This window comes from Leopardus geoffroyi, chromosome C2, assembly GCF_018350155.1.
Source record: "Leopardus geoffroyi isolate Oge1 chromosome C2, O.geoffroyi_Oge1_pat1.0, whole genome shotgun sequence".
NCBI classification, from domain to species: Eukaryota; Metazoa; Chordata; class Mammalia; order Carnivora; family Felidae; genus Leopardus; species Leopardus geoffroyi.
Window position 1 is genome coordinate 66,423,487 of NC_059333.1, and position 27,119 is coordinate 66,450,605.

At 38.5% G+C, this 27,119-nt stretch overlaps 1 protein-coding gene across 3 annotated transcripts in view; it reads right to left on the reverse strand.

Annotated features, from left to right (window-relative positions):
* Positions 1–1,527: 1,527 nt before the first annotated feature.
* Positions 1,528–27,119, reverse strand: part of FSTL1 (follistatin like 1) — a 77,924-nt gene continuing 52,332 nt past the window's right edge. The window contains exons 11-14 of one of the 3 annotated variants that reach the window (XR_006718346.1): positions 19,392–19,546; positions 13,701–17,820; positions 2,960–3,194; positions 1,528–1,803 (exon numbers count right to left, since the gene is read on the reverse strand). Coding sequence is in view for 2 of the 3 variants with exons in the window: in XM_045502169.1 (XP_045358125.1) it covers positions 18,872–18,882; positions 19,450–19,546 (108 nt within the window). In the remaining variant the exon portion in view is untranslated. Of the gene's footprint in view, positions 1,804–2,959; positions 3,195–13,700; positions 17,821–18,856; positions 18,883–19,391; positions 19,547–24,387; positions 27,071–27,119 lie in introns of those variants that run through there. The other 2 variants (XM_045502169.1, XM_045502170.1) reach the window with 2 other exon arrangements.

The following is a 27,119-nucleotide window of genomic DNA, read 5'->3' on the forward strand; positions in this document are numbered from 1 at the left end:
GTCTGAAGGCTTAAGACCCAAAAAGAGCCTTTTTTTTCGGTTTGAAGTCTCAGCTCAAACAAACAGAAGTTCCCTGTTACTCAAGACAGGGTCAGCCTTTTTGTTCTATTCAGGCCTTCAACTGATTGGAGGAGGGCCACCCACATTATAGAGGGCAGTCAGCTTAGTTTACCAACTCAAATGTTGATATCATCCAAAACACCTTCCAAGACGTGCCAAAAATAATGTTTGACCAAATACCTAGGCACCCTGTGACCCAGTCAAGTTGACACATAAAATCACACTGGATAGTTTTTAACTGCATCAAGTCCTGTGCTAGGCACTGGTGAAACAGGATGGTTAAGATATGGTCTCTGTACTCTGTGGACAGTTTATGCCCAACCCCACCAATAGCCACATGATTGCCACTGATGAATGAGCAGATTGCAACTATTGTTTAGCTGGAATGTACCCTACTGGATATCTCTCTGGCTGCTCTTTGCTGGGCTGATGGCTTAGAAGCTTCCTTGCCTATGAACATTTAAAATTTGGATTTCCCCTTGGTGTTTCACCTATGTTTTTCTTCTTTCTTTTTTTAAGTTTATTTCTTCATTTTGATAGAGTGAGTGGAGGAGGGGCAGAGAGAGAGGGAGAGAGAGAATTCCAAGCAGGCTTCACACTGTCAGCACAGAGCCCAACGTGGGGCTCGATCTCATGAGCGGTGAGATCATGACCTGAGCCAAAACTGAGTCAACTCAACTGACTAAGTCACCCAGGTGACCCTATGTTTCCCTTCTATTTAGTCTCACTTTATTATATCACACTGACTGGTTCTTCCTCCTTTGTGATGCCTGTTACCTTCACAGTGTCCCTAGGAGAAAAAAAGATTGCCTTCTTAGCAGAGTCCCTACTTTCATAATGCTTAAGTTTCATTATTCTGTCTTACTCAAATTGGGAGCTTAGTTTTATAGGCTCAAAAGTGTGGTAACTGTGACCTGAAACTTTCTTTTTAAACTCTGAAATGTCTTGTTTCTTTCTGCATTGCTACCAGTATCTTACTTTGTGACCCCGAGCAACTCTGCTTCCTGAGTTTCAATTTTGTCTTTCAGTAGCCAAAATAATTGACAGAAGAATTCTGACTTGGAAGCCCAATTTATAAAGTAAATTAGAGAGGGATTGTTTTGATTGAGTTGGTAAAAGAAAGGAGGTCTCACTGATTTGATCTTCTCTTGGCTGTCAGTGACAACTTCTGGGATGGGCTCTGGAAAAAATGGTTTCAAAGATTGAATCAGATGATCTCTAAGCCTTCTTCCAGCTCTAGCAGATCAGGAATCATTTCCATGTCATGATTCAATGAATAGTACAGAGTGCATGGCTGTATTCTTCCCAGCCCTCAGCTCCTCCTGTTGTTAATTCTGCCCAGACCAGTAGGTATTTGTGACAAGTAGAATAGACTGACTTACTAAAAATCTGTTTCTGCCTTTCTAATTTGCCTTCCTACCTTGCTGAGACTAGAGAGTAAAACAAACAAACAAACAAACAAAAAACTACATTTCTAAGATTGCTTTACAGTTTGGGTTCTGGGAATGACATAAACTCTGCTAATCAGATACATTTGCTCACAGATTGAATCACCAATTGATTTGAATGGGGAGAGAGGTGATATTGCACGAGGCATCCTTTCTTTTGCCTCTGTGAATCTAGAAGGTGCGGTTTGGCTCTGGAGTCAGTTCTTGCAGTGATGACTTCCTGATTTACCAGCTTCCTGATATAGCAGAGGCAGCAGTTCCACTGGCAGACCAGCTCTGAAGTGTTGTTCTGAGCCTAGCATAATGTGAGGAAGGACAGAACACACACACTGCAGGTCTTACCTTCTATGCCCTACTTTGGGCTTATTCCTCCAACCTTCCAGTAATTCTGTAAACATCTAATTGTCTATACTAAATTCCTTTCTGCTTGAAAAAGCTAGAATTATTCATTTTATCTGTTATTAAACCCGACCTGATGCAGCATTCACTAGCCTTTATAAATACTTTACTAACTTCATTTCTTCTTTGACATTCTCAGTGTCTATAGAAGAGTTACGGGTCCACCCGTTCACTGACTTTCCCCTCTCCTGCCACTTCTCCTTTGTGGAGGGCACAGAAAATATTGAGTTTTCTTGGGAAAGAGAAGACATCAAAGGGGGAATATGAAGTAGAGGATGATAAAGAATATTACCACTTTCTCAGGTATTATGATTTTTTTTGAAGTTTTCTCAAAGTTGGTCTATAAGTTTCACAATAACACAGAGCAACTAGAGGATCAAAACTTCTTGTATGAGGGAAGAGTCTCTGTGGATTGGGCTGAAATTTCTGAGGGGACTCTATCACTTTTACTAAGATATGTGTATTTCATGGATAAGCTACAAGTGCTCAGCCATCACACCAAATGGAAGAGGTGAAAGTACAATTAAGCTAATAGTAGAAGGTAAGGGCATTTATTGAATGAACTTGGTTTTAAGTTCTATCTCTGTTTATAGGGATAAATTGTAAGCTTCCTCTTCTGGTGTTGTCAGTTTTCCTCTTCTACTCAAATTTTTATAGGCCCCCTTCATACCCATCATGTAATTCATCTTAGCTGAAAATACTGCTCTGAACCAAAATTGCTGTATCTGCACCTGTCTATATTACCCATTCTTTTCAAACAAGCAAACAAAATATATATACAAAACCAAAAACCACAGACATTATCCCAGACTCACCAAACAAATTGTAACACTGAAAGCCCAAAATGTTATATAATATAATTCTCCTACATGAAAACCCTGACCTATGTCCTGTGGTTTAGTGAGACCAGTCCTGCACTGGGTATTAGGAGGCCTAAGTTCTAATTCTGGATGACTCTGGATAACTTGTTTAGCTTTTCTAGGCTTCATTTTCTCACTGTTAAAATATGGGATTGGACCAGTTGATCTTTGTAATCCCCCAGGGATGCTCACCCTTCTCAGGATTATAGGAGAGTGGTCTTCTTCTCACCAGAGATCTCCTGTGGGTGGAGGGAGGCATAGTAGAATCCCTCCAGGGCAAGTGCTGGTAGAGATAAGAAGGTGGTGGTGAAAATCATTTGTTATCTTCTGTGACTCCAGCAGGGTGTCTGAGGTCAGCAGAGGGTCTGCAATGAACCCCTGGAGAGGGGAAGATTCCAAAAGTAAATACAGCAGTGGTAGGTGAGACCTGCAGGGTAGGAGCATATGTATAGCGTGATTTTCTCTCAGTGCCTACATCAAAAGTTTAACCACAGTGAATCTTAAGATATGTTACCTCCATAAGGCTTAATGTAAACACTAAGGGCAAGATTTCTGCTAGCTTGAGCTTCCTGAGGCCAAAATAAAAAAGAAACTAATTGTTTTGTTATTTTTTCCAGCCAGACTTTGAAATGCCCCAGGTGCAGTTTGATAGGATTGATGATGAGGACGTGACAATGTGCATCTCTAAGGGCTGGTACCTCATGCCCAATGTGACCTGGCTTGACCCAGCAGAGAGGGACCTGAGCAATCACAGTACCATAGGTCCCAGAGGAGCAGATGAATGGCTTCTACAGGGTGTTCCCTGTCCTGAAATACCCTGTCAAGTTAAATGAGAAATATGTCTGCTGCGTAACAGAGACAGATGTGAACAACCAGCCCTTCAGAATCATCCACAAGTACCCAAGTGAGTGAGTGAAAGCAGGGTGTATTTCATCACAAAAAAAGGAAGTATGATTATGATTATGATTATTATTAACAATTATTTCTGGATGATGGGATTATAGACATATAAAAATACATATTATTTTCTTTTTTGTACCTGTCTGTCTTATGCAACATTCTATAATGAACATGTTTTTACTCCAAAAAAACTATACTTTAAAAAATATTTTTAAGCATCTTTATGAAATATAATTTACATGCCATAAAATTTACCCATTTGAAATGCACAATTCATTGTTTTAGTATATTCAGAGAAATGTTCATCCATCACCACTATCTAATTTTAGAACATTTTCATACCCTAAAAAGAAACCCCATATCCATTACCAGCCACTCTCCATTCCTACCATCATGTCCCTTAGTCCTAGGCAAACACTAATCTACTTTCTTTAAATTTTTTTTTTTTCAACGTTTATTTATTTTTGGGACAGAGAGAGACAGAGCATGAACGGGGGAGGGGCAGAGAGAGAGGGAGACACAGAATCGGAAACAGGCTCCAGGCTCTGAGCCATCAGCCCAGAGCCCGACGTGGGGCTCGAACTCACGGACCGCGAGATCGTGACCTGGCTGAAGTCGGACGCTTAACCGACTGCGCCCCCTCTACTTTCTGATTGTGCGGGTTTGCCTATTTGGACCTTTCATATAAATGGAATCATACGATATGTGGTAACTGGTATCTTTCACTTAGCATAAGGTTTTCAGGGTTCATCATTTTGTAGCATGTACTGGCACTTCATTTATTTTTATTGCTGAATAGTATTCCATTGTATGGATATACCATATTTTATTTATCCATTAATCAGTTAATGGAAATTTGTGTTGTTTCCATCTATTGGCTACAATGAATGATGCTGCTATGAACATTGGTGTGCAAATTTTTGTGCTAATATATGTTTTAATTTATCTTGGTATATACCTAGGAGTGGAATTGCTGGATCACTTGGTAGCTATTTTTAACCTTTTGAGGAATTTCCAGGCTGCTTTCCAAAGTGGGTGCACCATATTACACTCCCACCAGCAGGCTATGAAGGTTCCGATTTCTCAATATCCTTGTCAGCACTTGTTATTATCTGTTTTTAAAATTTTAGTCATTCTAGTGAATATGATAGTATCTCATTGTCATTTTGATTTGCATTTCCCTGATGGCTAATGATGTTGAGGATCTTTCCATGTGCTTATTGGTGATTTGTATATCTTATTTTTTTTAATTTTTAATTTAAAAAAAATTTTTTAACATTTATTCATTTTTTTTTTGAGAAACAGAGAGAGACAGTGTGAGCAGGGGAAGAATAGAGAAAGAGGGAGACACAGAATCCAAAGCAGGATCCAGGCTCTGAGCTGTCAGCACAGAGCCCAACATGGGGCTTGAACCCACAGACCATGAGATTATGACCTGAGCCGAAGTCGGGAGCTCAACCAACTGAACCACCCAGGCGCCCCTTGTATATCTTCTTTGAAGAAATATCCATTCAAATCCTTTGCCCATTAAAAAATGAGTTATTTTCCATTATTATGAGTTATTTCAATAACTCAAAAGTGAATTATTTTTTAATTATTAAGTTGTAAAACTATATATTTTGGATACCAGTCCCTTATCCAATGTATATTTGCAAATACTTCCTCTCCTTCTGTGGTTCTCTTTTTACTTCTTGATGATGTCTTTTGTAGCAGTAAGGTTTCTAATTTTTATGAAGTACAATTTATCTTTTTTTTTTTTTTTTTAGAGAGAGCAAGCAGAGGAGAAGGGTAGAATATGAGAGAGAGAGAGAGAGAGAGAGAGAGAGAGAGAGAGAGGACTCTAAGCAGGTTCCATGCTCAGCACACAGCCCAGTGCGGGGCTTTATCTCACAACTCTGAGATCATGACCTGAGCTTAAATCAGGAGTCAGATGCTCAACTGACTGAGCCCCCCAGGCACCCCCATCTATCTATTTTTATTGTCACTTGTGCTTTTGGTGTCATATTTAAGAAGTAATTGCCTATTCCAAGATCACAAAAATTTACTCCTATGTTTTCCTCTAAGGATCTTATGATTTTTTTTTAAGTTTATTTATTTTGAGAGAGAGACAGCAAGCATGCGTGTGCGAACAGTGGAGGGGCAGAGAGAGAGAGGAGAGAGAGATCCCAAGCAGGCTTGGTGTTGCCACCGCAGAGCCCAGCGTGGGGCTCAATCCCATGAGTTGCAAGATCATGACTTGAGCTGAAATCAGGGGTCTGATGCTCAACTGATAAGCCACCCAGGCACCCTAAAGGTCTTATGATTTTTTAGCTCTTACATTCAGGTATATGATCTATTCTAAGTTAATTTTTGTGTATGATATGAGATAGGGGTCCAACATCATTTTTTATGTAGAGATAATCAGTCTTCCCAGGACCACTTCTTGAAAAGGCTATTCTTTCTCCATTGAATTGTCTTGACTTCCTTGTCAAAAATCACATGTCCATAAATATAGGGTGTATTTCTGGTCTCTCAGTTCTATTCCAGTGAACTATGTATCTGTCCATATCCTAGAGCCACATAGGATGAAAAGCTTGGTATAGCTTTTTAGTTTTAACACAGGAAAGTGTCAGTCCTCCAACTTCTTTTTCAAGATTGTTTTGGCTATCCTTGTTTTGACATTTCCATATGAACTTTAGGACTATTTCTTAATTTCTGCAAAAAAAAAAAAAAAAAAAAAGGCATCTGGGATTTTGACAGGGAATGTGTTGAATCTATATATCAGTTTTTGGAGTACTGCCATCTAACAATATTGTCTTCTAATCTATGAACATGAATGTCTAATCTATGAACATGAATGTTAATTTCTTTCAATGATGTTTTATAGTTTTCAATTTATAAATTCCATACTTATTTTGTTAAATTTAGTCATAAGTATTTTATTCTTATTGATGCTTTGCAAATGCAGTTGTTTTCCTAATTTTTTTTTGGAATGTTCTTTACTAATAAAAAAATACAGTTGGGGGCACGTGGGTGGCTCAGTCAGTTAGCGTCTGACTTCAGCTCAGGCCATGATCTCACGGTTCACAAGTTCAAGCCCCGTGTTGGGCTCTGTGCTGACAGCTCAGAGCCTGGAGCCTGTTTCAGATTCTGCATCTCCTTCTCGCTCTCTGCCCCTTCCCCACTTGTGCTCTCTCTCTCTCTCTCTCTCTCAAAAATAAATAAAAACATTAAAAAAATACAGTTGATTTTTGCATATTGATTTTGATTCTTGCAACCTTGTTAAATTCATTTACTAATTGTAATAGTATTTTCTGTGGATTCCTTAGTATTTTCTGTGTACAAATAATGTTATCTGTGAATATAATTTTTATTTTTTCCTTTCCAATCTTGATTACTTATATTTCATTTTCTTATTTAAGTGGCCTGACTAGAACCTCCAGTACAATGCTAAACAGAAGAGAGAGTAAACATTCTTATTTTGTTCCTGATCTCAATGACAAAACATTCATTCTTTAATTATTAAGTATGGCGGTAGATGTGGACTTATTGTAGATGGAATTTATCAGATTGAGAATCTTGTCTTCTATTACCAGTTTACTAAGTGTTTTTATCATGAATGATTTTATGATTTTGCCAAATGCTTTTCTTGTATGTATTCAGATGATCATGTTATCTTTGTCCTTTATTCTGTTGATACAGTATATTACACTGATTTTTGTATATTGAACTAACCTTGTATTCCTGGAATATATCACATTTGACCATAGTACATAATCCTTTTAATGTGTTATCAGGTTGTGTTTGTAGGTATTTTGCTGAAAAATTTTGCATCCATATTTATAAGAGATATTGATCTATAGTTTTCTTGTGATGTCTTTGTCTCGTTTTGGTTATCAGGATAATACTGGCCACAGGGAATAAGTTGAAATGTATTCCCTTTTCTTCTGTGTTGAGAAGGAAAGGGAACTTTTCTCTCTGTGGAGAGTTGGTGAAAGATTGGTGTTAATTCTTTAATTCTTCAGCTTTTAGGTTTCTTTATTTTCTCTATTGCTTTCCTGTTCTCTGTTCATTTATTTCGCTCTGGTCTTTATTATTTCCTTCCTTCTGTTGGCTTTGGGTTAATTTGGTTTTCTTTTCCTAGTAACTTAAGGTTGATCTAGGATCTTTCATCTTTTTTTTTTTTAATCAATATAAAAACAGGGAGGGGGACAAAACAAAATTGACTTTAAGGTAAAAAGCATTTTAGAAATCAGAATGGTCACTACATAATAATAAAACTTCAATCCAGCAGGAACATATAACAATGTTAAACTCTTAGGTATATGTTATAGCTTCAAAATATATGAATACAAAATTGAGATATCTTTAAGAAAAATGTGTATGTTCAAAAACTTTAACATACTTTTTTCTGTAATTGATAGATCAGGCAAACTAAGAACAACAAGGATATAGATTTGAACACAAATAACAAGCCTAATCTAAAGGACATATTATAGAACACTGCATCCAACTACTTGCTGAATACACAGGGCTATTTACAAAAATTAACCATGGATTAAGCTATAGAACAAATCTAATAAATTTCAAAGACTCTCTATAGACCACCTCAGCAAGTAACAAGTAATAAATACAACTTTTTCAAAAATAACAAAATAAAAATCTATCCATTATAAATTTAAAAATACATTTTAAAAAGTTCATAACCAGAAGGAAATCATAATGGAAATCAGATTATTATATAATATTTCAGAAAAACTACATATCAAAACTTGAGGGATACAGCTAAAGCATTTTTAGAAGGAAACATAGGTTTAAATACTTATAGTAGAAAAAAGATTCAAAATTAATGAGTAAAACATATAATACAAAATTAGAAAATATTTATTTATTTACAATTTTTTAATTTGTATCCAAATTTGTTAGCATATAGTTCTATAAGGATTTCAGGAGTAGATTCCAGTGATTCATCCCTTATGTATAACACCTAGTGCCCATCCCAACAAGTTTCCTCCCTAATGCCCCATACCCATTTAACCCATCCCCCCACCCACAACCCCTCCAGCAACCCTCAGTTTGTTCTCTGTAGTAAGAATCTCTTATGTTTTGTCCCCCTCTTTGTTTTTATATTATTTTTGCTTCCCTTTCCTTATGTTCATCTGTTTTGTATCTTAAATTCCTCATATGAGTGAAGTCTTACAATATTTGTCTTTCTCTGACTAATTTCGCTTAGCATAATACCCTAATTCCATCCATGTAGCTGCAAATAGCAAGCTTTCATTCTTTTTGATTGCTGAGTAATACTCTATTGTATATAGATACCACGTCTTCTTTATCCATTCATCTGTTGATGGACATTTGGGCTCTTTCCATACTTTGGCTATTGTTGATGGCGCTACTAAAAACATTGGGGTGCATGTGCCCCTTTGGAACAGCACACCTCTATCCCTTGGTAAATACCTAGTAGTGCAACTGCTGTGTAGGGTAGTTGTAGGGTACATAAATAGAACTGAAAAAATAGAACTGTAGGGTAGTTCTATTTTTAATTTTTTGAGGAACCTCCATACTGTTTTCCAGAGGGGCTGCACCAGTTTGCATTCCCAACAACAGTGCAAAAGAGATCCTCTTTCTCCGCATCCTCGCCAACATCTGTTGTTGCCTGTGTTGTTAATGTTAGCCATTCTGAGAGGTGTGAGGTGGTATCTCATTGTGGTTTTGATTTGTATTTCCCTGATGATAAGTGATGTTGAGAATTTTTTCATGTGCTTATTGGCCATCTGGATGTCTTCTTTGGAGAAGTTCTATTCATGTCTTTTGCCCACTTATTCATGTCTTTTGCCCATTTCTTCAGTGGATTATTTGTTTTTTTGGGTGTTGAGTTTGATAAGTTCTTTATAGATTTTGGATACTACCCCTTTATCTGATATGTCATGTGCAAATATCTTCTCCCATTCTGTTTGTTGGTTTTTAGTTTTGTTGATTGTTTCTTTCACTATGCAGAAACTTTTTATTTTGATGAGACCCCAATAGTTCATTTTTGCTTTTGTTTCCCTTGCCTCCAGAGATGTGTTGAGTAAGAAGTTGCTGCGGCTGAGGTCAAAGAGGTTTTTGCCTGCTTTTTCCTCTAGGATTTTGATGGCTTCCTGTCTTATGTTTAGGTCTTTCATCCCTCTTGAGTTTATTTTTGTGTCTGGCATAAGAAAGTGGCCCAGGTTCATTTTTCTGCATGGTGCTGTACAGTTTTCCCAGCACTGTCTTTTTCCATTGGATAGTTTTTCCTGCTTTGTCAAAGATTAGTGGATTTGTGGGTCCATTTCTGGGTTCTCTATTCTGTTCCATTGATCTGAGTGTGTGTTTTTGTGCCAGAAAATATTTAGAATTGAGAAAGATCTTTCTTCTTTTTTTAATATGGGCATTTAGAGTAGTAAATGCACTGATTTAGCTGCATCTCAGATATTTTGGTATGTTATGCTTTCATTTTCATTCATCTTACAGTATTTTCTAATTTCCCTTGAGATGTCTTCTTTGACCTTGGTTATTTAGGATTGTGTTGTTTAATTTCCACATTCTTTTTATTTCCTAAATTGCATTGTTGTTGAGTTCTAATTTCATCATATTTTAATAAGCTTTGAAATGTGAAGTGTGAGTTCTCCAACTTTGTTCTTTCTTTTTTCTTTCTTTTTTTTTTTTTTTTTTTTTTTTGTTTTGTTTTACCCATTTTCTGACTTACCTCTCCTCTGGAAATCACCAGTTTGTTCTCCATATTTTTGTCTCTTTTTTTCCTTTGTTTGTTTGTAACTTTGTTCTTTGTTTTCAAAATTGTTTTGGCTATTCTGTACCCCTTGCATTTCCATATGAATATTATGATCAGCTTGTCAACTTCTGATCAAAAGCAAGGTGGGATTTTGATAGGGATAGCTATGAATCTGTAGGTCAATTTGGATAGCATTGCCATATTAAGATTTTGACCCATGAGCATTGATACCTTTCCATTTGTTTAAAGATATGATTTTTTTTTTTAATGTAAAAGGGGCACCTGAGTGGCTCAGTCAGTTAAGTACCCAACTTTTGGTTTTGGCATAGGTCATGATCCCATCATTTGTGGGTTCGAGCCCTGCATCAGGCTCTGTGCTGACAGCATGGAGCCTGCTTGGGATTCTTTCTCTTTCCTTCTCTCTCTGTCCCTTCCCTGCCCGCTCACTCTCTTTCTCAAAACATAAACAAAAATTAAAAAAACAAAAAATGTAAAATAAATTGTAGAGGCCCTGAGGTTAAATGAATTTGGAGGGAAAAAAGACCAGTACATGACACACTAGAGAAATGAAGCCCACTTTAGAATAATTTTGCTGCTGTTTTCTTGTTGAAGGGTGTAATGGCTCAAACCCTACTGCAAGGAAGAAAGAGAAGGGGGAAAATGAGGATGAGAAAGAGAGGAAAGAAGGGGAAGACAAGAGAGAGGGACAGAGGCATGGAGGTAGAGCGTGCAATATGTATTGGCAGGTTACATAAAGACAGAAAATGTTTATCCCATTTAGTGTCTTGCAGATCATCTTTTCATGACCTTACCAAGAAATGTTCAGTGGAGCAATTGTCCAGCAACCAGAGCAGAAAAGACTGAGAATTGATAATAATTGTATCTTTTTCGTGACACTACTTATGAGAATTAAAAGATTTAATAAAGTTAAAATTTCCTAGTATAGTTCCTGGACATAGTACACTAACAATAAATGTTAGGTGGTATTGTCATTAAATATGTTCTTGTTTTTATTTTTATTACTTCAACGTCTTAAGAATGTTTGTTTTTAAGAGGGTAGGCTCTAGAGTCATAAAATCACTGACTAATAATGGGCGAAATTTAAAATAAAAATCATAAAAATCTGCTTAAATAAGCTGAAAGGCATAATTGTCTGAGCATAAAAAGACAAAAACAAGAAAATAAAACTCCCGCCAAAAAGCATATGCTTATTTTATTTTACATATGTACTGATTATGGAAAATTCAGACAATAATGCAAGAAGAAAGAATAATTTTTTTCCTTCCTGTGAGTTTATAATAATAAATGTATATTTTCCTAACCAAAGAAAAAATATAATGTGGAGGAACTGGACAGACTTCAGAGAAGAAGAACAGATTCTTATAGTAAAAGATCCAATAACTAGAACCTTATCCTAAGAAGAAAAGATTAGGAGATTACTTTATTTTGGCCTTAACTATTTAAAGCACCTTTATAAAAATAGATACTGATTTGTTGTTCATGAGATTTGTGAAGAAGATAATAAAATAGGATAGTCATAAATTAAAACCTCAAGATTTTAAAATATCCCTTAAAATTTTTTCAAAACTGGAGTAGGTTATGACTTAGCAATTACACTAGTAGGTATTTACCGAAAGGATACAAAAATGCTGATTTGAAGGGACACATGCACCCCAATGTTTACCAGCATTATCAACAATAGCCAAATTATGGAAAGAGCCTAAATGTCCATCAACTGATGAATGGATAAAGAAGATGTGGCATGCATATATACATACATATATATATATATATATATATATATATATACACACACATAGATGGAACTAGAGTATATTATGCTAAGTGAAATAAGTCAGTTCACCGAAGACAAATACATGATTTCACTCATATGTGGAATTTAAGAAATAATACAGATGAACATAAGAGAAGAGAAGGAAAAAATGAAATAAGATAAAAACAGAGAGGGAGGCAAATCTTTAGAAACTCTTAAATATAGAGAATGAACTGAGGATTGCTGGAGGGGAGGTGGTTGGGGGGATGGGCTAAATGGGTGATGGGCATTGAAGAGGGCACTTGTTGGGATAAGCACTGGGTGTTTTATGTTAAGTGATGAGTCACTAAATTCTACTCCTAAAACCGGTACTACACTATATGCTAGCTAACTTGAATTTAAACTAAAAAAAAAAAAAAACAAAAAAAAAAACTGGAGTAGGTTAATGGAAAAAAGGTGTTGAATCTCTAGCCAGGTGTGTGTGTGTGTGTGTGTGTGTGTGTGTGTGTGTGTGTGTGTGTGTTCTATGGGTACAATAAAAATAATAGTAAATACTTAAACAGAACTCTTACTTGGCTTCTGTTGCTGTTCTAGGCCTTTATATATAGGTACTTATTTAATCATTGTGGGAATCAGATGAGAAAAATAATATCCACATATAAGTATGTTTATCAGATTTAGTAAATAAAAATAGAGGGTGCTCAGTTAAATTTGAATTTCAGATAAACAACAAACATTACCACATATGTATGCCAAAAAATTATTTGTTATTTATGTAAAATTCTAATTTAACGGAGTGTCCTATATTTTATTTGGAAAACCTCTATCTAATAGATGGGGAAACTGAAGCTCAGAGACAATTGGGAGGGAGCATTCAAACTTCACTGGAAGAACAGAAAGAAGAAACTAAAGAACAATTACTCTTTCATGCTTTCTATGCTTATCTGTAGAGGAGAGGGGGCTGGAACCATGTTCTCTGGAGGCCTCTTTTTCTTCTATTTTTCTGTGTTTTTGGTAAGCCAGTTAGGGTCATTCATCTATTAATTCAACAAACATTGGAAGAATGTTTAGTTGGTGCCAGACGTTGGCACTGCACCATGAAAGATAACCAAGATTGAAGTAGTTCCTGTCCTCATGCAGTGGACAGGTTAGTGGGGAAGACACTGATTAAATGAGGGAACTCTGCAGGGTGAGGGGAGTTATGATGGAGAGAAATCGGGTCCAGCAGGAGCATGCAGAAGGCCTCCTCACTTTAGGAGGATAGCATTGCTCACTTTAGGAGGATAGCATTGGGTAGGGTGGTGGTTCTCAAGCAGCACTCTCAGATGAGCAACATTGGCACCACCTGGGAGCTTGTTGGAAATGAAGATTTTCAGGCCCCACCCAAGACCTACTAAATCAAGAACTCTGGGGGTAGGCCTAACAATTTGTGTTTTAACAAGGCCTTCAGGTGATTCGGACCCACTGTCAAGTTCAAGAACCACTGATGTAGGGCATCAGCCCTCAGGGGTAATGAAGACACTCACAGCATCTCTGGCCTATCCCTCCCCATGAGATGGGGTGCCATCTCCTCAAAGTCATGGGCAGCAGGTGAGGAAAGCAGAGCTCCTGGCTCCTTGCCCCATTCTGGTAAAACAAGGATAATTAGACAGACTCAGAGATTTATTTTGCGTTGTGCATTCCTTTAAAGGAAAAAAAAAATGGAGGTTACTTATTCCTCAGATTATTCTCGCATATTCAGAAGCCTTTCTCACATATTCAGAAGTAGTTAGAGGTCTCTGACCATTACCATGGGGGCCACAGACTCTTTTCTGAGACACTACAAAAAGTTATTAATAAGTTGACTTCAAGGAAATTCCTGTTTCATGTCCTCTGAAATGCTCCAAAATGTCAACACCTAAAAATGCCTGGTGTCCTGGAAGTGCCTAGAGTCCCCTATATTTTACTTTTCTCCCTTTCTAACTCTGTGCATGGACTTATTTATATAAAGCCCTTTGAGATCGGGCATCTGCCTATTTTTCCACTCTCATAACTCACTGTTTTTCAACACATGGCTATTGCCGTTACTTTCAGCTGACTTCTCATGGTTCTAGACTGTGCTTATTTTTTCATTCTGCCAAGCCACCACAGAGGCCCTGCCTATGCTTAGGTTGCCTTTCTTTTTTGGGACTGCTTCATGGACTCCTAATCATCCTGAAGGATTTGGCTCAGACGTTAAGCCTTTCCTAAATCTCCTACTCTCATTTCTATTTGTTCAATATTTCATTCATTCATCAAATATTTGTTGGGCTACAACTCTGTGCCAGATACTCTTTTAGGCATTGGGTATACAGAAATAAACAAAACGAATTCCTTCTGTCTTGGAACTTACATGCTAGTAGTTGGGTAAAATAGGCAGTAAATAAACAGATCATTAAAATGTGTAGTATGTCACTGTATGGGTCCATTTATATGAAATACAAAAACAAGCAAAATTAATCTATGCTGTCAGAAGTTAGAGTCATGCTTACCCTTAGAGTGTGAAGAGGGCACAGTGGCTAGGAGGGAGCATGAGGAAAATCTGCAGGTGTTGGTAATATTCTGTTTCTTGGTCTGGGTGCTAGTTACATGATTGCATTCAGTTTGTGAAAATTAATTGAGCTGAACACTTACATGTACTTTTCTGTGTGTATATTATATTTCAATATAAACTAAATATTTAGTTTATAGGTAGTGTATCAAATGGTCAAGAGTTGTATAGAGAAAAAGCAGGGAAGGCAGATTGGAAAAAGAGTGGAGGGGAAGGGAAGGAAGGTTGTGATTTTAAATAGGCTGTCCAGAGAAAAACCTTACTGAGAAGCTAAATTTTAAGAAGAATTTGTAGGAGGTGAGGATGCCAGGCGCTGGGATGGACAAGGGCTGGTGGATTTGAGTAACAGCAAGGAGACCACTGGTTGGAATGAAGAGAATATGAGGAGAGTGTAAGAGATGGTATCAGAAAGATAACAAGAGACTGGAATGCATTGTGCTTTATAGGCCATTGTAAGGGTTTTGGCTTTTGCTCATACTCTGAAAAAAGATGGAAAACTATTAGAAGGTTTTCAACAGAGGAGTAAAATTACCTCACTTATATTTTAAAAGTATCTTTCTGGTGACTTTTGAGAAAAGAGCCAAGAGAGATGAGGATGAGAGTAGGGTGGCCAGTTGGGAGATTGTTATAACAAACCAGGTAAGAAAAGATGATGACTTGTCTAAGATGGTAGTAGTGGAAATGGTGAGAGGAGAGTCGGTTATGGAGGCAGAGCAGATAGGATTTACTGACAGATTAGATGACGGGTGTGCAGAAAAGAGAGTGGAGTCACCTGAGAGAGTGGAGTCACCATTTATTCTGATCCAAAAGTCTGAAATTTGGATGTGTTAAGTTAGAGAGGCCCATTTCAGACATTTGAGGGGCCATGTTGAATTGATGGTTGGATATGAAATTGGAGTTGAGGAGAGAAGTCCAGGCTTGAAACATGCAACTGAGAGTTGTCAATCTATAGATAGTATTTCAAATTGTAAGACTAAATGTGCTTACAAGGGAGCAGTCATAGATGGAAAAGATTAGAGGTCCAGGAACTGAACCCTGGGGCCCTCCAACATTTATAGGTCAGAGAGATTAAGAGAAACCAGTAAAGGGAAATGAGAAAAAAAGGACAGTAAAGTAGAGTGGAAAAGAGGAATGTGTTGTGACCTGGAAGCCAAACGAAGGAAATGTTTCAGGGAGGAAGGAGTGATTACTTGTGCCAAAAGCTGCACACAAGTCAATAAGAGGAGGACTGAGATGAGATCATTTGAGAGAAAGAACACAGGCAGTTTTGGGGGACTAAGAATAGATCACTGGAGAGGTAACACGGAGGACAGTTTGCTTCAAAGGGGAGCAGCAGAGAAATGTGTTAGCTGAGAAAGTTAGGGTTTCACTTTTCTTTTTCTTTGTTTAGATGAGAGGAATAACAGCTTGTTTGTATGTTGATAATGAACAAATGGAGAGGGTAAAGTTGAAATAGAATGGGGGAAGAATTGCTGAGTAATGTCTCTTGGTAGGCAAAAGGATGGGGTCTAATGCACAGGTAGAAGTATTTGCCTAGGTAAGATTATGCAAAAGAGGTAAGTCAGAGTATGTAGGCACTGATGACAAAAGTGAATAGTGTGGTTTGGGGAGCTTGTAGAAATTCTCTTCTGCTTGCTTCTAATTTTCTTAGTGAAATAGGAGGTTTATCAGCTGAATGTGAGGCTGGGTATGATGGTATTGGAGGTTTGAGGAGAAAGGATGAAACGGTCATCTAGGAGAGGAGAGGAGAATAACTAAATAAACATGACAGTCTTCCTGGGTAGCACAGAAGGCATATTTGAGGTTTATGGTTGTAAATCTAAAGTGAGAATATTTAGTATGGTTGTGTGTTTTTCTCCAGCCACATTCAATTGCTTGTGTATAGGCACAGAATGGGAGGAGAGTAGGGTTAGCCAGATGTTGGGGTTTGGCCATATAGGTGTGACAAAGGAAGACAGATATGTGCTAGAAAGTGATGATGTAACCACCCATGGGATCTAAGCTGTGTTAGAAAGGGTAAGGGATGTAAAGCAGGGGAAAGGACAGTGAGGAAGCAGTAGGATCATTGGTGTCCAGGTCCTAATGGCAGCCAAAGAGTTCTTAGAGTCAGGTACTAGAGACAGTGAGCTGGAGGGGTAGAAGGTAGTGGTTGGAGAGTTTCAATGCTTGGAATTGAGATAATGGAGTGGTTGTGGTTAATGCTAATGACAAAATCTAAGTTCCAACCATGGAGCGGGTGACTAAGGTAAAATGGGAAACAAGATCCTTAAAGGAAAGAAGGTCCAGGTCCAAAGAAGGTCAATGGGTGGATCATACATGAGATAGTGACACCAAGAATTATGACAGAAGTAATGTTGAATGGCTTGGCAGGACCAGCACCTAAAATCAAGGAATGGTGGTGGGGAGCAATAGAAGAATGTAACATGGAAGGTAGTGAATGGAAAAGTCTAATGGGATGAGATTTTAAGCTCGAAGTGTGCAGAGAGGAGGGAGAGAGAATGATCTGGAAGCCATAATGAGAAGTAAGGAATTCACTTACGTCAAATGTATGGAGGATGTTAGAAAGAAAACTTGAAAGAGCTATAGGGGAAGAAGTGTCCTCAGAGGAAAGTCAAATTTCAGTTAGAGCAAGAAGGTAAGGGAAATGTTAACAGAAGTTGAGAATAGAAAGGGTTTGCTGATGATTGATAGCAGGTTCCAGAGGGCACAGAAGGGGTTCAGAATTTGGGAATGGGTTGTAAATAGGGTCCGAAAAGGAAGGGTAAGAGCCATAGGGAGATCAGAGTCCACGGGATTAAGGATATACTGGGGGTCTTGTGCTTCTTGTCATGTTAAGCTTGAAAAGGGAAAAAGACATGGTGAGATTAGATACGGTTATCTCAAGACGGACCATAATGGCAAAGCTGTGAATGTTGTTGAGGGGAAAGAGGGTGAGGGTTTTGTCAGGAGCACACAGAATTTTCAGGTCCTCTCTTTACTCTCTGATGAAGGAGTGGAAGCCAGGATGGAGCAGACTTATCTGGATCATGTGGAACTCTGGGACTCCCTTTTGATTCTTGTGGGTGACAGCATGGAAGCTGGAGAAAGAAAAGCAAGACAGCCACATACAGTAGCTCAGGTTGTGCATATTACAAGTCAAGGGTGTTTCATTTACATACACTCTAATGTAACCACCCTGGAAAAACACACTCTCCACAACACCTGAAATATATTATATTCGTAAACTTTTAACATTGCTGAGATTCATTATTATTCATTGTGTCACAAGCTGTGTGAATCCCTTACAAAGAGAAACCACGTTGCCCTATTTCTCTTTTCTGGCCTCTGAAACATAGTAGACTTTTGGAATAGGCGTCGTTAGCTCTTAATTCCTGAGTCTTATCATCATGGCTCCAGAGGTGCAAAATAACTTGGAACCTTGATATGGAAATGCATGACCTCTCTATTCCTTTTCTCAGGTCACACCAGGAGCACCCTCCTCCTTTCTCCCTCTGTGGACTCACAAGCTAATAAACAGAGTCTGCAGTTGTTCCTTGGCCTGGGATTACTTCCTTTCAGAGAATACTGAAATGTGGTGGGACTTGCTGACTGGTGACATCAATTCCTCTTGCATGTGTCTCAGCCCTACAAACCTCATAGACGCAGTAGTGCTATTTCAAGGCCATGGACCTGTTTGGCTTCTGTTTCCCTTCTGTCTCTGAAAGTTGGTAGGAAATATCCATTCACTTCCTTTTTCTCTTTTTGCTTCTCTAATTGTTCCCTCAACAATATTGTTGAATAGATGAGTGAGTAAATCAGAATTTTGCCTCACAGATGGAGAACTGCTAGTGCTGAGTGAGGGTTATTTGAGTGTTACTGCTCTTAGGGAACAGAGAACAGAGACAATTCATTTTTCTCAACTGTTCTTTCCTGTGGGACTTTCAGAGATGCATTGTAGCTGATTGTAGGGTTTGCCTCTGGTACAGAACCCTAGCCTACCATGTTTTCTTTTTTTACAGGGATAAAGTATCCCCACATGTATGTCTACTATTAAGAGACTTGAATAACATCTACCCAAAGAGCAAACTGTCTTGCCTTTAGCCAGTGGAGCTCCTGTTTTTCTCCTGTGGATGATATTCGTTTTTGTTCTCAGCACTTATCTGTCATAAACAAAGAAAAAGTAATGAGGTAATAAGTCCAGTGTGTTGGATGCTGTCTGAAACAATAGAGCTCCCCTATCTTGTCTCTCTCAGGCCTGCATGTTTAAGTCTTATTTATTCATCTTTAATTCTGTTTCATTTATAAGATTTCCTTTCATTTGACCTTATGCCTCTCATGTTAAATGCTCTGAGTAGAATTTAACAACCTTAACTGCAAAATGAAAGACGATTGAAAGCCTGATGTACTATCTACATTGTGTATGTTTCATTGATGTGGTGCTTCAGTGATGATTTGTTGGAGAGTCAGGGCAGATCAGGTTTCCTCTAAGCCACTTTTTTGCTTTTGGTATTGAGATTACATGGGCACTTTGCCAACACAAAAGGAGACCTAAGGGACATCTTCCTAAAACTGACTATGGATGGGATCATTATATTTGTAAAAGCCTTCTCTGGGCATTATTGGACAAAGGCTACAGAAATCTTGGAAAGTCAAAGAAAGTGAGACTAACTCTTAAATTCTTCTGATTTGTCCAGTTGATTTCAGTCTTTATTATTCCTAAACGTCACCTTCCAAATCTCTCCTTTCAATGCTCTTTGCGCAGATTCTCCTCCTTTGTTCCCTTTGGAAATGGTGGGGGTTGGAGGATGACATCTGTCCTGGGCCCTGTAGGAATCAAGATTAGGTTATGGGAGAGACAAGGAAAAGTCATGTCAGACAAAAGCCAACACAGAAAATTGTCTAAGAACCAGAGATGTTAATTGGTTGACAACCTGAATTTTTTGAATCAGTGGATTCAGGTGATGAAATAATTTCAGTGGAGATAAGATGTATATCTGCTTCTGAAACCTCCATGTAGAATGTCAAAGGAAGAAGGCACACCGGGGAGATTGATAGCTGCATTCTGAAGGTAAGTTTTCACCAGGACAGAACTTTGAGATGTGTGCTAGAAGTTGTGGGGGACCCACAATGGCTGGCATGATTCTTGGATGTATCCTCTATGGGGAGACCAAGTTGGACCAGGGATCACATTTCAGGGAACTTCAGAGGCCTGGCCTGAACTGTACTCACATATCTACTTAAAATGAAAAAGTGAAAGGATTTACATAGTTATTAGAACTAAATGAAGGAACTTATGAATTACTTATATGTGCTCAGCAACTACATAATAGAGAACATTAATTAGGAATTAGTGATTCACATTGATGTGATGATTTTTAAAATAAAGGGAAACACATTATGTATGATTTCTGTGATACAATTTAAATTATAAATTAAAATCTTGAAAGTTAAAAAAAATAAAATAAAATAAAGGGAAACATTGCAGCAAGATAGAATGAGTATGAGAGGGACCCACCCAGTGAATCCTGACTCTATTCCTCACTAGTTGTATGGTCTTAGACAAGTTCCCGAAATTTTATGAACTGTATGTTCCTTATCTGTAAAATATCTTTTTCATAGGCTCATTGTGAGACTTATAAGAAAATATAATAGGTTAAAATAATTGATAATAATAAATGATACTTGACACATAGGACTCTTTTTGTGCCACAGACTATTCAAGAAAATTTGTATACATTAGCTCACTGAATCCTCAAAAAAAGAAAAGAAAAAGGATGAGTTAAGTACTGTTATTATGCCTCTTTAAAGAGGAACCAGACACAGAAAGGTTAAATAACTTCCAGAAGTTTAAAGGGCAGGGTCAGGCAGAGCCAGGATTTAAACCTAGGAAGCCTGGTTGTTAAACATAATGTTGTCTCTCCATAAGGTATCAATCACAAGAATGTTGTTACAATACAGGTCAATTAGAAAGAAGTTGAAATATGAGACTAGGGATGACTGGCATTTACAAAACACAAAGAATATGTGAGAATATAAATATGACTGGCTACCAGCTTTACTGCGGAGTCTGGTGGAAGAATTTGGGATCATTTTGTTTTGAGTTGTCCCTGCTCCTTGGAAAATGACAAATTCTGCTAACTTTGTATAATTTAAAACTAGGCTAGGAATTAGAAGGATAAAGTCCCTTTTCTTTTAAAGGCAAAAATTTCCTTTCAAACATGTTTCATCCTTTTGACAATTTTATACAAGTTTCCCAGTTAAATATTGCATTCTTATCCATTAACAATCTTGTCTCTTATTTTCCTGGCAATACATTCTTTTTATAGGCCCTCATTTTATCCAGTTTCTGGGTGTTTCATATCTGACCACAGTAGGTCAGATAAGACCTCTGTATTCCAGTGATAACCATCAGGGTGCATTTCCTGTTTTCTCCCACGTTCATTTAGCCTGTTTTCCAGCAAGTTGTATTATTCCATTCCATACGTGCTCTAAGTTTTGACCTCTCTATAGAATCCACAGTATCATTTCCCATGTGAATTCTCTACGTGCTGTGTATATGAATCTCATATATGAACTCAACCCATTATACCTTTTTTCTGTGTGCACATTTTGTTAATGATGCCATGAGGAAGCAGGAGAAATATACAAGCCCAGAGTTTTTCCAAAGAGTTTTCTTTCTTTATGATGGACCTTCTCAACTCAACATTTTTTTCTTTTTTTCCTCACTTGATACATTTTCCATAGCCATCTTGTCTACACAAAGGAATACTATCTCTACACCGTGTATTCCCAGATCTGTACCTCCAGAGCTGAGAGCTCTTCCAGAAACTCTTCCAGAACTCTATCCAACTGCCCACAAGGTATCTCCATTTGGATGTCTTAAAGTAACTCATATTCAATTTGTGGAAAATGTAATTCATTTTTTCCTCCCTTCCTTCCTTCTTTCCCTTCCTTCCTTCTTTCCCTTCCTTCCTTCCTTCTTTCCTTCCTTCCTTCCTTCCTTCCTTCCTTCCTTCCTTCCTTCCTTCATTACTCCCTCCCGCCATCCCTCCCTTCCTTCCTTCCCCAGCCAAGCAGTATCTTCTGTTCTCTTACCAATCACAGGAAATGGCATGACTATCTACCAAGTTATCCAAGCTGGAAGCTTGGAGTCATTCTGGACTGTTACCTCCTCCTTAACTCCCATAGACAGTCAATAGCCAACTCCTGTCCCTGCTACCTCCTAAACCTTCCGTGAATCCTCACTGCCATTATCTTAATTCAGATCACCATATTTCTCACCTCATTCCTGAAATCACCTCCTAACCAAGCTTCTACTGCTAGGTCTAGCCACCGTCATGACAGACAAACGGCTAATGACAATATATGAAGAACCATTACAAACCAATTAGAAAAAGACTAAGAACCAATAGAAAAAGAAATAAAGAAAGAAAAAAAAGGGCAAGAACCAATAATTTATAGAAAGATGCTCAATCTCACAAAGGGAGTAATAAAATAAATTTGAAATAAAGCAAAATGAATTACCATTTTTTCTCTATCAGAGGCCCAAAAGTTTAAGGACACAGTGCCTGCAAAAATGTAGGAAATAGATGCTAAGTTGTATATTTTTGGTGTGAATGTAAATAGGTATAATTTCTTTGAAGGACAATCAGTAATTATAAGCAACTTTATCAATATACAGACCCTCTAAGAGAATGGATTTAAAAAACATTTTTTTAGTGTTTATTTATTTTTGAGCAAGAGAGAGCACGTGCCAGCAGAGGGATGGGGAGAGAGAGGGAGACACAGAATTCAAAGCAGTTTCTAGGCTCTGAGCGGTCAGCACAGAACCCAATGCGGGGCTCAAACCCACAAACTGAACCTTGAGATCACGACCTGAGCCAAAGTTGGACACTTCACTAACCAAGCCACCCAGGTGCCCCAAAAGGATGGATTTTTTAGTTGTATTTTGACATTTTTTTTTTTACCATGTGCATATATTACTTTTCAATAAGAAATGTGTTAAATTTTTAAAAATGAACTCAGTTACCTCCTGTTGACAGCAAGACCGTCTCATTAGGGCAGCAACATGATGCCTCCTGTGGTCCAGCATGGAATAGCCTTCTCCAGCAGTGGTCCTGATTTCCTCTTCACATCACACATCCATGCTACATTTACTCCAGGGTTCTGATGGCATCTGCTTGGAGCTATCCACCCATTCATTCTTTTTTCTTCCTCCCTCCTCCCCACAGGGACTCTAAAACTAAAGCTAATCAAAGTAATTTGTATTAGTTTGCACAATTCATAACACATTTGATTATAGGAAACATACCATCTGAATTAAGCTTCTTTCAGGCTATTTTTAATTCATTTTCACTTAACACATAAATGTTGTAATAGCAGTGTTCCCAGAGCACGGAAGATTGGGGGAGGCTAGCCAGAATTTAAAAGTGACTGTGGACAAGGTACTCTTCAAATTTGGTTTAAAATTCCTTCTGAGAATAAAGATTTGAAGAATCAAACTGATTAATGAGACCAGTAGTCTATTGCAATAACATAACCAGAGTTTGCCTTTTAATATTTGATTAACATTTGAGTAATACCCCAAATCCAATCAAGGGATTTGGCTATAATTTTAGAGAAGCAAGACTTCTCCACAGAAGATTAAAATTAAGAAAGCGTAAACCTCAATCAACTGGAATGAGCACTTTTGGAAGACATAATTATTGGGGGTGTGGAGTGCATGGTATCTGTAAGACTCGGGTAGGGAGGCAGAAAGCAAGTAATGGTCATGTGTCTCCAAGGTGGAGCAGAATAAGTTTTAACCAGCCAACATTCACTTCACTTGGAAATGTTTGTCCTTATGGGGTATGTATCAGGTGAAAGCCATTAAGGCTGTCCAGTTAGACCTTGGCACCCTGTGCCGCATCTCCAGGTTGACTTGGCTTCTCATGCAGGTTCACCTGCAGCCAGCCTTACCTGGTTTCATTCCAGTCTCATAGGACCTTCAGGGGCTTTAGGAGCCTTTAGTTTAACCTCTGCCCAATATAAGAATGTTATCTGGGAGCATCTGGGTGGCTCAGTTGGTTGAGCGTCTGACTTTGGCTCAGGTCATGATCTTGGGGTTCGTGACTTCAAGCCCCACGTTGGGCTCTATGCTGACAGCTCAGAGACTGGAGCCTGCTTTGGATTCTGTATCTCCCTCTCTCTCTCCCCTTCCCCATTCATGCCGTCTCTCTCTCAAAAATAAACAGTAAAAAAATTAAAAAAAAAAAAAAAAAAAGGAATGCTCTCTGACTTCTCATCATTTCCTATTCCAGACCCACCGTCCAGGATCCTTTTATTTTATTTTTTAATATAAAATTTTTAATGTTTATTTTTGAGAGACAGAATGCGAGCTCCAATGTGGGGCTTGAATCCATGAACCTGGATTCATGACCTGAATCCAAAGTTGGATGCTCAACTGACTGAGCCACCCAGGCGCCCCCAGGATCCTTTTAAATAAACTTGTTCTATCAGTCCCTGAGTAAATTTGCCCTCCCAGCTGCAGTCCCAAGATTTTATTAGGAGACACTCTTCAGACCTCTTTTAAGGCTCCTGAAAGCCAAATCGACTTTTATGAGGTAAACGGTTAATGTTCTCACAACTTTATTTAGTCTTAATTCAGGGGAAGGAAAACAACACAATTACTATTTTAATTTCTTTATTTATCAATAGTATCCAAAAAAAAAAAGGGAAGAAAAAAAGAATCAGGAGTTACAAAAACAAGTTAAATGCAATATGGAAGCCTACTAAATACAAATACATTTCACAAACACATAGGCAACAGAAACCTGTTCAAATTGCTGCTTGACATTTGATTAAAAACTTAAGTGTAAAGGAAAGACATTCAGACTTGTTCACATGGGCTTATTAGCAGGTGGAGAAGCCCTGCTTTCCCAAAACAGTGATGGAGTCCAGAGTCATGGCATGTGAGAAGGTTTCCATGAACACTGAATCTTAACAGACACTGTAATATATTAATAAAATCATATACACATTGAGAAAGCCCAAGGAAGCTTGCAGTCTAAGCCCTGTGCTTGTAGAGAGCTGGAGGAACTGAACCCGATTGAATCCTATTTGCTCCATACAAAGCTCCATGCAAGACTCCCCAAACTAGGCTATTTAGCAGCTTTCCATGAATGGTCATCAGATCGTGTGATTCTGTGGTGCAGACAATAGCGTCCGTATTTACAGGAGGAATGCAGATTTGCTCTTGGGAATTCCGTGGTGCAGGGTAGGGTAATCTTAAATGGCAGCCGCTGTCCTAAATGTAACTGGTGAGGAGACACTCTGGATTCTAGCTTTAAACAAACTGGCACGCCTGCCCTCTGTCTGTGTCCAAGAGCTGGCAAAACTTGATCAAGGTGTGCTGTGGGAGCTCTCCAAGACAACTGGACAGGGAGGTGCATTTCAGAGTGCACAAGTAGGGCTCGAAGAGAGCTTTCAAATGGGATGTATCTAAAAGGTCAGAATTCTAAACAAAACAGAATGCTCTCCTTTCAAAGGAGAACAAGGAAACTTGTTTAGAGGCAATTCCACATTCAGCACAACGTTCTCAGTATTGCCCATGCAGTGCAATCTATATAATTTCCCATCTGCTTTCTGAAGATGAGCGCTTTTGTCAAGTTTTTAATCTTCGTTATTCCAAATGCATCTTAAACATGGTAAATAGTGGGGTTAATCATCACAGAGTCCAAAACACAGGAACAATGGTCTTCTCCCCAATCACAGTTTTAAGACTCAATTTCCATTCCCTCCCCCCTCTTAAAAGGTGAAACCACCTTTTGTCCTCATCTTGAAAGGGAAAGCTATTTCTGTTTCCAAGAAGGTTAAAGATGGAATGCAAAAGTTTCAACAAAGTGGAGTAGTTCTCCTTCCCATTCTCTTCCTGGGCAGACATTACCCGAGAGGGTACTACATCACCACACAACCAGTGCAGCCATGCAGACTGAGGTCAGATTTGGTCATCTGGATTTTGGCCACCTGACTCTTTTGTTGCAACAGTAAGTTTTCATTTATCCTAAGGAGAAGGAAAGCCATAGGAACCTGTATCCTTCTGGACCAATGATCAGAACCAGAGAATTTGTAATTTATCAAATTGAGATTAATGCATTCCTACTTGCTCACTGAGGAGACTGAGGCCCAGAAATAGGAAGAGATAGGGCCAAATCACTCTCCTAGTGGTGAACCAACAAACATATTGACATCTAAGCACAGATATCTAAGCCTTGCTTGGCTGCACTTGTCTCCATTCTTTGGAATACTGATTTGCATGAACCTATCATAATAAATGGAAACAAATTAGCTTTTTAGATCTTAAAAGCTTTGTATGGAGATGCTTTGTATTCCCTGGCTTCTGTTTGAGGCACCTGCTGGCAGACTGCTGATCTACTGGAAGCCAGGGGGACACAACTCTGGGCTGCATCTAGTATGTGGCAGGGCGGGAGGAGTCTTGGTTATAGTGGTCCCTGCACCAGAAAAGAACCCCAAACTCTCCCTCCTTTGAAATGGCAGGACTACTGAAAAATAATTACAAAAGCTCAGTTTCTAGTCAAGAAAATAAAATATTAAAACACAACAATAATATAATGATAATAATTGAAGAATGAAGTCAACTTGCCAAAAAAAGTTTTACAGAAAAATAGCACCTTTGGTAAAAAGTATCTTAAAAATTTGGTTAGGTCTCCAAGGGGCTCAAAGTTATACAAGTATCTGCATCATTTGTGTGCACCCTCCCAGAAACTCCAAGCCTAAGGGACAACTGGGTAACGAGAAGGGTGGCTGTGTATCTAGAGGCAGTGGTTGGGACCATGAGAAGCACAGATGCTGGACGTCTATTATGCTGATGGCGACAGGAAGGGCTGGACGCAGAATGTGTTCCTCTCCACTGGGCTTCTGCCAGACCCCTCCTCTGGGGCAGCCTGCAAAGTTCTCTCTGGCATCATTCACACTCCCTGCAGGACGTTTATAGCCGTGGCCGACCGTGGTTCAGATCTGCTCCTCTCCCAACCCTGATGCAGTTTCCTTACTTGTCTCCAGCCCCTGAGCACCATTTATAGTTTCTCTCAAAGCACTCCTAGAAATGAAGGCTATGGCCTTTCCCCTCCTCGCCAGCCACCCCCATTTCCTTTACTGCAAAACAAATAGACAAAATAAAACTCATTGCTATACAAGCAAATACTGGTGATTCGGCAATTGTAGCAGACACTTGGATATACTGAACTCAGCGCTGAAGTGAAAGAAGGTGCCAGGCTCTGGACGCCCTTCCCAGATGCCTCCTCTTTAGATCTCTTTGGTGCTCACTTTTTTGGTCTTTTCAGCTGTTTCCTTTGAGATGCAGGAGAAAATAAGCATTGTGAATTAAAAAAAAAAAAAG